The sequence below is a fragment of the Salvia hispanica genome, chromosome 3 (assembly GCF_029641045.1).
Source record: "Salvia hispanica isolate PSC_SH4W2 chromosome 3, Shi_PSC_v1, whole genome shotgun sequence".
Classification (NCBI taxonomy): domain Eukaryota; kingdom Viridiplantae; phylum Streptophyta; class Magnoliopsida; order Lamiales; family Lamiaceae; genus Salvia; species Salvia hispanica.
Window position 1 is genome coordinate 40,939,921 of NC_142694.1, and position 12,496 is coordinate 40,952,416.

The 12,496-nt window shown below is 36.5% G+C and overlaps 2 protein-coding genes across 2 annotated transcripts; one reads left to right on the forward strand and one right to left on the reverse strand.

Annotated features, from left to right (window-relative positions):
* The first annotated feature begins 2,664 nt into the window (after positions 1 to 2,664).
* Positions 2,665 to 5,784, forward strand: LOC148930793 (putative myosin-binding protein 5). Its single transcript, XM_089068818.1, has 5 exons — positions 2,665 to 2,988; positions 3,468 to 3,933; positions 4,074 to 4,931; positions 5,347 to 5,566; positions 5,644 to 5,784. The coding sequence occupies exons 1-4, from the start codon at positions 2,665 to 2,667 to the stop codon at positions 5,553 to 5,555; spliced, it is 1,857 nt and encodes a 618-aa protein (XP_088924944.1). The 3' UTR covers positions 5,556 to 5,566; positions 5,644 to 5,784.
* Positions 5,785 to 6,062: 278 nt separating this feature from the next.
* Positions 6,063 to 9,323, reverse strand: LOC148930794 (polynucleotide 5'-hydroxyl-kinase NOL9-like). Its single transcript, XM_089068819.1, has 9 exons — positions 9,064 to 9,323; positions 8,657 to 8,754; positions 8,512 to 8,545; positions 7,900 to 8,045; positions 7,614 to 7,800; positions 7,295 to 7,475; positions 7,000 to 7,096; positions 6,631 to 6,758; positions 6,063 to 6,270 (listed from the first exon to the last, which is right to left on the reverse strand). The coding sequence occupies exons 1-9, from the start codon at positions 9,243 to 9,245 to the stop codon at positions 6,217 to 6,219; spliced, it is 1,107 nt and encodes a 368-aa protein (XP_088924945.1). The 5' UTR covers positions 9,246 to 9,323; the 3' UTR covers positions 6,063 to 6,216.
* Positions 9,324 to 12,496: the final 3,173 nt, after the last annotated feature.

Consider the following 12,496-nt stretch of genomic DNA (forward strand, 5'->3'; position numbering starts at 1 on the left):
TTTTTTTTTGGACGTAATTCGACACTAACTGTGGTAGTTTTTGAGTTTTGTTGGTGTTAGGATTGATGTTAGGATGCACTACCTTATGAAAATATTTTTTTTGATCGTCTAATGTTCAGGACCAATTCGAAGTAGAAAATGAATATGAAGGAGCAATTTATATTGTATTTTGTTGTCCATTTAATGGTTCAATTCGAACGCGGTCGCGCTCGTCGGAGCCGATTGCACGTCGAACGACCCATGTTCGAAGGTGTTTGGTTGTTGCAGAGATGGAGAAAAAAAATTAGGGTTCTTGGGGAGGAGGAGGAAGAAGAAGAAGAAGAAGAAGAAGAAGAAGAAGAAGAAGAAGAAGAAGAAAGGTAGGGAGAAATTTGAATGAAATGAAGTGTTGTGTTTAATATTTACCCCATTTTCACTATTTTCATTTACGATTTTAAATTGTAAAATCCAAAAAAAAAAAAAAAATTAGCTACAGTAATTAAAATCAGCTCATCAGGTCAATTTTTCGCTAATTGACGGTTTCGTCAAAAAAGGATGTAAAGATAGCGTTTTCGTATGTTTTGGACTTGAATTTCGAAAAGTGAATGTTATGGACCAAAATCGTAAATCGGTCATATGTTTAGGACCAAAAGAGGATTATACTCTTTAAGAAATTAAAGGAAAGTGGGTTGAAAAAGTTAGTGGAGTAAAGGGTCCCTCTTTATATATTAGTTTTATAATGAAATGTGTGTGTAATGAATGTGGGGTCTACTTACTATTTATAGTAAAAGTGAAAGTGGACTCTTATTGTGGGACGGACTAAAATAGCAAATGTGTACACTTAATGTGGGACGGAGGTAGTATATCTGAAAATGAGAGTTGTTAAAATGTTTGTTCTTATAAATGAAAGTTATACTTTCTCTGTTCCAAATTACTTACTCTATTTCTTTTTTTGACACAACTTTATCTTCTCTCTTCTTTTATTCTCGCTTTTCTCTCTTATATAATTCTCTTTTCTACTTTATTCTATCTAGAACCTTTACACATAAATTTTTAAAATCTTATGTAAAAAAAAATGCATCAATTAATTTGAAACAAAGCGAATCCTTATTTGTGTCTTAACAAAAAGAGTAAAGCAAAAAGGTTTGATTCTGGTAAATCCCGCAACTAAAGAAAATGGTCTTTCGTATTATAACTTTGTCATTTGTCCCAATTGTTTCATGACAAAATATTCGATGTATTACGTGTCTAAATTTATTGATGGATACGTCAACATAATTTCTCCCAATTCAAAAATTATAAAATAGTTCAAAAGTTATATGGGTCCATTCGGTACATGAAATTGGAATTGAAATTGGAATTGGAATTGGAATTGGAATTGAAATTCTACGAAATTGAATTAGAAGGAATTGAATTATAATTCAATTTCAAATCCTATATTTGGTAAAATGAAGAATTGATATGAAATTGAATTGACATGTTTGGTAAATATACATACAGTGCACACACTACACATATTTCACACACACGTACTACACGCACTTCACACATTATACACATTTCACACACAGTTCACACACTTCACATACTTCATACAATACACACATTGCACACAAAATAAATACACTACATATACTATACACGAAATATACACATCGTACACACATTACACACACTTACAAATTTTACACGAAATATACACACTTCACACACTTACAAACTAAAATTTCAAATTTAGTTCAGTTTTTCTATATGATTCAGTTTAAACTTTTGAAAAATTTTAGTTTTTCGATTCGATTGGTTTACATCGAAAAAAAAAATTTAAGCTGAAAAAAAATTCAAAAGTATGATGCTTGAAATATGTGAATTGTGTGAAATTTAAGTAGTGTGTGACATATGTGAAATGTGTGTAGTGTGTGATATATATGTGAATGTTTGTAATGTGTGAAATGTGCATAGTGTGTGAATGTTTGTAGTGTGCGAAGTGGATATATAGTGAAATTTAATGACAAATTAGATTTTGGAATTACAATTTTCTATATTTTATATGCAATTTAAATTGTGGAATTGGAAGATTTGGAATTGCAATTCAATTCCAAATCCAAATATTTTTGTGATACCACGCATTTGGTATTGGAGGCTTCAATTCCAATTCCAATTCCAATTCCAATGCCTCAATTCCATGGCACCGAACCACCCTAAACGATTTTCAAAAGTAAAGAAATTGACAAGATATTGATTGAACTTGATGGTCGACAAATTTTTCAAAAAAAATAAAACTTATTATTATTAAAATGACGGTTACAAAAGTGGTAGTATAACGTGAATAAACCTACAAGAAAACTAATGTACCGCTATATATATAACACAAAAATAATTAATGAAGATTACTCGATCCTATGCTCTACAAATCATCTCTCACCTAAATTTAGAATGTCACTTCCACGACTGACCGTTAATTCAGTTATTCCCACCATTAAAAAAACACATCAAAACTCCCATCTCCGAAGAACTGTCCAAACCTAGGCATCACATCGACAGAGAGAGAGTAAAAGGGGGAAGCGTAGAGAGAGAGAGACTAGTCACTAGATCTGAGTCCTGCTCTCATCAGTTCTACTCATGAATCATGATCCTATCAAATTAATATTTGTCCAAAAAAGCTTTTCATTAATTCACTAAAACAAAATGCCGATCGAGCTGGTGAAGTGGCTCCTCGAGCAGCCTCTCGAGTCGTTCCCCGACGCCCTCCGCACCGCGATCCTCGAGTGGGTCATGATCGTCCTCCTCTTCGTCGACGGCCTCCTCGCCTTCTTCTCCAACGAGTTCGCCCGCCTCTTCGGCCTCCGCACCCCCTGCCTCCTCTGCACCCGCATCGACCATGTCCTCGTCTACCGCACCGCTAGCTTCTACTACAACGACTCCATCTGCGACATCCACAAGCGCGACGTGTCGTCCCTCGGGTACTGCAGCGTCCACCGGAAGCTCTCAGACATCCGATCCATGTGCCAGGTTTGATACAGAGAGATCAAATCTAATCAAATCCTAATAGAAGTGGAAGTAAATCATAAAGATAATGCTAAATAATACTCACTCTGTCCCTAAAAAATAGACAATATTTGAATCAGCATGAGTTTTAATACACAATTGATAAAAGTAAGAGAGAGATAAAAAGAAAATGTGATTGGAGCATTGTTAGTGTAAAATGGGACCCACCTCATTAGAGAGAAGAGATTTCTTAAATAGAACTGGTCTATTTTTAAGGGAAGGAGGAAGTACTACTTCCGTCCCATTTAAGATGAAGTGTTTCATTTTTGCCACAAAAAAGCAGTGTTATCCTATGAGTTAAGTGAAGAGAATAAAGTAGAAAATGACGTATCTATTTTAGAAAACATGTCACTCTGAGTGGAGAAAGGAAAACAAGTCCCATACAGAGGGAGTAATATAGAGATTATCAGCTAATATAGAGAATAAATATATCCATACCACAGGTCTGCAGCGTCTCGTTTGCCACTGAGAAGGATTCCGACTGCGACAAGTATAAGACGGTCGCCGATATCCTGAACAAGGATATTGATCGGATCGTGGACGACGAGAGGCGGACGATGCTCAGGCGGCTGAAGAAGGATGACTGCGATGCCGGTGGTGATGATAGGTGTGGTCCGAATTCGTGGTGCTCTTGCTGCGGGGAGCCGCTGAAAATGAGGGCGTCGAAGAAGTTTTTGAGGAATTTGTCGACGAAATCTCTAGCTCCTGCGCCGTCGCCAAGGATGTCGTGGATGGCGAGCAAGAACGACGAGCTCCGGGCAATGGAGACGTCGTCTCCGCGGATGTCGTGGCTGACCAACAGGAACGACGAATTCCGGCCGATAGAGACGCCGCGGTCGAGGTACACTGAGCTTAAGTTCATGTCCGACGGCGAGTTGGACGCTGCACAGAATGACGCTGATAATCAAGGTAAGACATTAACCAGTATTGTTAGTCGAAAATAAGTATCAACTCATTAGAGAAGGTAACTTACCAATAAATGGAACGAGACTACTTTTTGTAGACGATCAAAATGAAAAAACGTGACTACTGATAATGGTGAGCTGCAGCTAGCAAAGAGGACATTCGAGCTGCAATCCCGCCATTCTTGCAAGACTCGAAGGATCTAGGCGACGATCCAAACAGAACTCCGAATTTCATGAGAGCAAACAAGTATTTCGGGGCGCCGTTCGATCCAGCTCAAGAGAGTCCTAGATGGCTGAGTCTGAGCAGGAGCAGCAAGAAACTGAATTTCGACAAAGTCGACACCCTTGTCGAGCCCCTTGACATAAGCCCTCTCAACGAAGTCGACAGCGACGTTCTCAACCGTCTCAAGAAGCAAGCCCATCTCGACCAAGACACCCTGATGGCAGTGTACATGGAGCTGGACAAGGAGAGGAGTGCTGCAGCTGAGTCCGCCAACAATGCGATGGCTATGATCACTCGGATCCAGCAGGAGAAGGCGGCAATCCAGATGGAGGCCTTGCAGTACCAGCGGATGATGGAGGAGCAGGCGGAGTACGACGAGGAGGCCTTGGAGCTCATGAGGGACATGCTCATCAAGAAGGAGGATGATGTCAAGGCTCTAAGCTCGGAGCTAGACGTCTACCGGGTGAAATATGGGCCGATCAACAAGTATGGTAGTGACATTTGTGAAGTTGACGCGGATGATGATTTCCCGGAGATGAAGTCTCACTCGTCGGGTTTTAGTGAGAGGTTGTCAGATTGTAATAGTTTGGATGGAGGGCAGCAGAGAGAGTGCGAGGATCCTTCTCAGGTCCCTATGGAGGGAGAGTCGTCGTTGGATTTTGAGGGGGAGCGGTCGTATCTTCTCGGTCTTTTGACTGATCTGGAGAAGAAGATGACTTCAGATAGAGAATCGAGTTTCGCAGAGGTGGAGGCAATCAAGAATGATGATCAAGACAAAGGTATGTGTACAAGCAAGATTGTTTTTTGGGAAAATTGCCAAATAAATCATGAAAGATGCTCAAATTCTGGTCCATCCACACTTCTCAAAAACTAAATTATGAATGACGAAGTTTGCAATTTTTGCAATTATCACATCCCGTCTCCTTTTCTGACAAAATACGCAATAATGTGGCACTCCGCTTTTAAACACGTCACCCAACACATAAACATGTATCACCCTAGGGAAGAGAGTTACTGTACAGATGAGATGATTGTGAAAAATTACAAACTTCATGATTTATAATTCAGTTCTTGAAAAGTGTGGGACGGACCGGATTCGACCATCTTTCGTGATTCATATGGCAATTTTCCCTTGTTTTTTTTTCCTTTTGGTTAATTTATGTCACTTAAACTGAAACAATGATATGTTTGTAGGAGGCCAAAACAAAGCTGTACTTACAAGAGAGGTGTCTATGATCAAGGAGAGGTTGAGAGTGGTTGAAGCAGATAGTGGCTTCTTGAAGCATGCAGCTAAGACCATCCAGATAGGAGAGGAAGGAGCTAAGCTTTTGATGGAGATAGCCGAGCATCTCCGCGCGATTAGGCAAGGCGCGAAACCTCTCACCGCCCAAGTGGATGCATGAACCTAAGTCATGTAGGTAGTAACATATAGGGAAATATATTGATCATTTATAATATAACACTCTCAAATCCTTTTCTTGCCTTTTGCAGTTCCTTTCCCTTCTGTTTTCCATTACTTTTCTCCACGTTAGATCGTACGTACCTGATTGCTCAAGCCTCAGCAGCACAGGTGAAGTTGCAATGGAGCTTTTCAGTCCGATTCAAGAATCTTGGTGCAATGGATGACATGTTCAGGTCACAGACGCTCTACTCGCAGGCCAGACGAGCCAGAAAGCCGACTCAGAAGGCAGCTTTTCCTTCCGACCATGATGGAAATAACTCCGATGATGATAGGCAGTATGCAAAGTTTAGGTTTTACGTGCTTTAGAAGTCAGTCGTCTGTGTATCGATGAATGAAGACGTAGATAGTGAAGAAGAGCATGTAAAAGTTGAAGACAGTTTAGCTTTCTTTAAGCTAGAGAACAGAAACGGGCTTAATCTTTCTATATTTATGTGTAATATTGAATCACTGCAAAAAAAGGAACTCATTCAAGAACTTAGGTAAAATGTGTAGGTAAAATCAGTTCAACTATCCATGATCTACGTTTCTACATGCGCTATACCCATAAAAGGCCTTCAACAATGGTAAAATAAGTATACGACTACAAACTCAAGTTGTATATCCTAATTAGTAGAGAGCACGTTCGTAGATAAGTAAGGGGCGATACAGCCCTGCACCTGAAAAGGAAAAGAAAGCAATGGCTCAAAATGAAGTTTAGAAGATTGACAGAATTTAATCAGCAAGGACTGAAATAATTTTATCATGTGATGATGTGAATTACAAGAGTAATTGCTCGGCGTCATTGACCAATGCAAGAAAATTCATCATCAACAACAGGAATTTGATAGCATTACATAAATTCCAAAGGGGGATATCTACAGCTTCTAGTGGATCATATGATTAAGAGAACATATTTATGATGAATGGATAGATACAATGCATAGGTGCAGAAAGAGAGATGGAGTAGCAACAGCACGGACATGAAAGAAGATTACAGGACTTAACGAAAGAGAATATTTTTGCCAAGACACGCATACCTGCAGTAAAGAAGTGGGAATTTGAATGAATCCTTGAAGTAACAAATCGACATCTTCCAAAATCTGAGGTGGAACAGGGGTTATAATGTAGAGTAGCCCTTTGAAGGTATCAATTGCTCTGACGATTCCTGGTTTATAAAAGAGAAGTCGGGAATTATGAGATTTGGATATGGATAAACTTTAAAGGGACAAGAAACATGACAATTTTCAATTAGAAAGCTTAGAAACTCCATCAAGCTATGTTCTGTTACATCTGGAATTTTAGTTTTAAACTGTAGAGAAACAACAGCTTTCAATATAGAGTGAAAGGGTATGATCAATCATCCACCAAACACTGCTACGCCTATAAAAAAATTTCGGTTTACTAACCCAAGCCAACACATTGAGGCAATTGCTCGGAGACTGAACTGATTGCCAGCCCAACAATAGCTGCATTCAAACTGTAGAAAGTTTCAGTAGTCGCGACCTGGCAAAAGAACAATGGCTTAAACTAGGAAAAACTAACACGAATTGAAAAAAACATGAGTATCTATACCTAAGTATCCTTCACATAGAGAGAAACAAGTTGCTGTAAATAAACCCTTCCTAGTCCTGAATTAGGAAAGATACTCCTATGCTAATGATTGTTGCATCAAAATTTCAAGAACTGACAAGCTGGATCTACCTGGCAATGGAGGTGTTTTATCTTGATACTCGATATGGGAATCTCATAAGGAGGGTGAGAAGCCAATGCATGAGAAAGTTCCTTAATCGTGGAGATAATTGTATCACTTGGAAAGCATTGCTTAAAGTATGCCATTAGTCGCAGATCCCGTTGAAGACGTGCATCCTTTCGCATTGGCGCCCTGAAAATTAGTTAGTAGGGATTAAGCGTACCGACACATTTTGAATAGAGATAAAATTGAACTTCAAAACAGGCTGAGTTTGGGTAAGATGCATAACCAACTCTCTCATGTCCAAAATCAAGAAGACGAGAAGCATACATTGAAGTTATATGGTTCTGAGGAGGAGCATTGATCTCAATGACAGTTGTGGCAGCATCAGCATCCCCCTCATCTAACCAAAATGGCCCATCTGGTAAGTTCCTTGCGAGAACCGATCTTTGAAGCTTAACCACATGTGTGACAGATATATATCTTAGCATTTCCACCAGAATCTCATAACCAATACCTGGAACAGAAAATATAGAATGTTGCTATGTGCTAGAAGCAGCAATTATAAAGGAAACATCAGGACTTTTATTTTGCGGAAGAAAACAGACGACCAAACCTTTTACCCAGCCCGGGGTATTTATGACGAGTGGTAGCCCTGCACCCTGGATTTCTGTTTCCATGTAGTGATCGTAAAGGGCCTTTATATAAGTCAGATAAGTTGTTGGGTCTCTTTTAGAGGATATGTCACCAAAGAAAAAGCACCTGCAATTATATTTAAAAGTAAATAACTCATAACGCTGCATTGCTATATAATAGAGAACTTCATCTTCAGGAGGCTAAATACGTGACTGCGAATCTAAACAGCCAAAGTACTATACTAGAAAAGTTTGGATTCACATTTAAAATAAATTAAAAACATTATATATGTCAGATGATCTTCATAAGTAACTTTAGTTGTAACTCATATCATTCATGTCTAGTTTTTTCGACACAAAATGTCAGAAGAGCAAGATGCAACTTCCATAGAGGTCAGCATTTTTTTTTAATTGAACCAACTTAGCAAAAACAATCTGTCAACAAGCCAGCTTACAAGAAATAAGAATCAACGCACCAGTTTCGCCAGGTTTATAATATTTACATATATACAATGTTGTATCCAAAATGAATGAAAAAAGTACACATGCTTCACTCAATACAAAATAGTAAGAATGGAACTAAAGCACCGTACCTTGCAGGAGTTTTCACGCATGGAATCGTCAAATCTAATACCGAACAGAGAGACAGTTATGAGAACAAAGTTAATCCAAACAACCACTTCACTCAAGAACAAAAACAAAAACATACAAACATAAAGTTACAAAAACAAATTTTACCTGGAGTTATCTTGTCAATAACAGTCAGTGCTAGAAGACCAGGCGGAGTAAACTCCGTCTGCCCGACATCAGTATCAAGAAAAGCCACTCTTTTGTGCCTGAAAATGATCCCAACAGTCCAAAACAGTATGAATCAAGAAGTCCCACATGCCTTAAATTTCTCACAAGTCACAATGTAATTGTGAATCAAACAATATGAATCAAGCATTTGTATACATAAATAATCCTAAAATGACCACAACCTCTGATATTCCAAAATTACACAAACATATGAGCAAGAATATTGCCAATTTCCAGCTCCTAACTTCCACCAAAGTGCAACTTATAATCGATCATATAACATCAAGAACCCATACAAAAACCGAAAAAAGACAGTAACTTTGCAATCCATAAAAGAGTGAGTATACCTGTGGAGAAGCACATTAAGGAGATGGCGGGAGAAGGTTGTTTTGCCGCTGTTTTTGGGGCCGCAGACAAAAGCAATGGGAAAAGAAACAGAGCCAAAGGCTATCAAGTCGGCTGCCGTCGACCACTCATTGGGAATAAAGATTTTTGGTGAAGGGCTCTCCGTTTCTGCAGCTGCCGCCATACTTGAGAAGTGGTGATGATTTCTCTCTCCCCCTTAAGCCCGTTTGCGGTGGCAGCTGGAGCCGGCGGCGGCGTGTGCCTTGGTGTGTCGAATTTTAAATTATATTTAATAAAAATAAATATTTTAATTATATATTACCGTTTTTATAAATGTAAAGTATACAAATAAATTAAACTAATTTACTATTGAATTTTAATAAATTAAAAATATGGATTTCGTTTTAAATAAATTTCAAATCAATAATGTTTATATACTCCAATATTCAACAGTAAAGAAACTTTCATTTTCAATTTTTAGAAAATCAATTGCAAATTATTCAAATACCTCTAGACTTCAACATTCTGACGACATTGTTGATCACTTGATTGTAAATTCTCAGGCCAAAAATTAAATTAGGATTGAATTTCCAACAGATTTGAAATTATCATTTTAGTGGTAGTTTATATTAACTAGTTTTAACCCACGTGCGATGCACGACAGAAATAAAAATAGAAAAATATATTATATAATAACAATTCAATAAATATATACTCCTTAATTCATTTTGACCTCAAGACATAATATTAAACAAATTTAAGGACCCATTCACTTTCCCATTTACAAAATGGGAAGAATTAAATCTGAATCTAATATATTGGGTAGGGCCCACACAATTGTGGGCGGTTTCTGCTGTTTAGTGTGCAAGAAATAGGACTCTTTTTTAACAATTTTACGGTTCTTTTTATTTTCTTTTAAATGACTGTCAGACCGTGCAGACAAAATTACCCCTTCTGAAAAGAGCTAATCACCCACTCACCGCCAAAACGAAATTTGGGCGAAATATATGGGAATTTAAAGATCAATTCGCATTACAAATTGGGTGAAGAAAGCTGCTTAATTTTGGAGAAAACAACCATTGTTCCTCAAAGTCCGTCCAATTGTTGAAGGTATACCCGACTATCCTTCATGGTAACTTTTTTTCGTTTTAATTAAGAATTGTATGCCTGAGTAATGAACACCACTAACTTTGATCAAACGTAGTGCCCGGAGAACTGTTGTAGTAGCGTTTTATTCTTCGAAGGGGAACTTCGATTTAGCGTTGATGAAGTTTTCGCAAGGTGGAGAGAATTGAATGAAATTGACCAAAGCTAATTTGAGGGAAACGAAAAATGCTAGGGGTACAACAGTCTTTCCACATCCAATGGGTCGCTGAGAAATAAAAACCACCTCGGCGTCAAGATTTGTTTTTCGCCAATTCATGAATGAACAGCACGGGCCTGGGTTAATTCTCGGGCTCGCCAGTTTTGAGTCAAGGAAGGTGAACGTGAGATTTACCCCACAAATAAATTCATATCTGACTATATCAGGAAAAGTGAACGGGTCCTAAAAGGGAATCAAGACAAACATAATTATTTGGATAATGATCAAGTGTTGACACTTTTAAAAAATATGTTTAAAGCAATCATTCATATCTCTCTACCAAAAAAAGTGTAAATCACACACTTTTAACAAAATAATAAATTGATAACTCATAATATTCAAGACGTCAAAATTATAACCATAAAAAATTTCAAATGATTACTACACAAAAATATACCTAATATTTATTAATTATAATATTTTACTCAACATGATTGCCTATAGATAAACCATATAAAATTCTAATTTTAACAATAGTATTATTAATAAACCAAAATTTGATAACGGACTATTTTATTTTATTTGAAAAACTAATTGTTTGATCAACTTGATTTTCTAGGTTATTACAAATATACATATACATGAATTTATATTATAACGCCAGTAATTAATATACTAAAAATAATATATTGAGTAAATATGAAGATAAATAATATGCATGTTTCGAGTTAAAGTTGTTACAATTCTTCCTCTCTAAGAATTGTTAGAAATATAGGAATAAAATTCTCGAACCATATACACGCGGTACTCTAACTATTACAATAAAAAAAACAACAAAAATAATTGAAATGTAAATTATAATGAAAGTTATCAAATAAACCGAACTATAAGTATTGTTGAGATAAACCTCATTTCTGCAAGACAAATTACATCACAATTAGTTCTCTCGTATTGACGTAGTATCCCCAAAGATGAAACAACTTCCTACTAACGTATATAACATCTCAAATCTGCTAGGCAACGATGAACTTGATGGGGCTCCAAAAATTAAGCAATACAATGTTCCTAAAGTGTACAATAATGTTTAGAGCTTGATATAGAATGGAGATGCTTTTGTTGGTGTATAATTTATCCACAACTCTATGCCTTTTATAAGCATAAAATTAGGACATGAGAGATCATGATATTAAAACATCATAAATTATAAAATTAAGATTATAGATGTTACAAATGTGGAACGTCAATTATGTGTGAATTATATTTTGAATTATGGTATAGTAGTCTTGAAAATTTGTTAAATTCTCATTATTCTATTTTAATATTTGTAACCTACGGTTACTCATTTATTAGCTCTTACGTGATTATGAAGTTTTCTGTACATAAAACTGTTGATATAAGGTATTGACCAATGATTAAACAAACGGTTAAAATGTGCAGGAGTATTAAACACAATTTTTGTTGATTCATTTCACAATTCAACAATAATTAAAGAAACGGTCAAAATTTATAACCTGCTGAGTGCTAAAATAGATTCCATGTCTCATAAATATTCAAAATATAATTCAAAACTTGTAAATATTTCAATTCATGCCCAGAATTTATAAATATTTAAATTAAGGCCAAAACTCGCCTTTTATATATGTATAGATAAAATATCAATAATAACAAGTATGATTACTGTATTAATTTAACACTGATAATTAGTATTATTACTCTCTTCGTCTACGAAAAATAGGGCTATTCCATTTTTATCCCTAGTTTTGAAAAAATGATACTCTCTCCATCCCTGAAAATGTGTCATATATTTCCTTTTTCGTCCGTCGCTAAAAATTTGTCACATTTCATTTTTACCATTTTTAGTAGTGGACCCTGCATTTTACTAACTCATTCACATTCACATTCACATTTTATTATAAAACTAATACTTCCTACATTCCATAGTAGATGTCACCCTCGGGAGATGACACAAGATTTTAGGAATTTTTTTTTTATGTGTTAAGTGGTGAGAGAAAATATAATTTTATATTTGGTGTCAGAATAAACTTTTTCCAAGAGAGGAAATGTGACATCTTTTGTAGGACAAACTAAAAAGAAAAGTGTGATATTTGGACGGAGAAAGTATATAAAAGTAG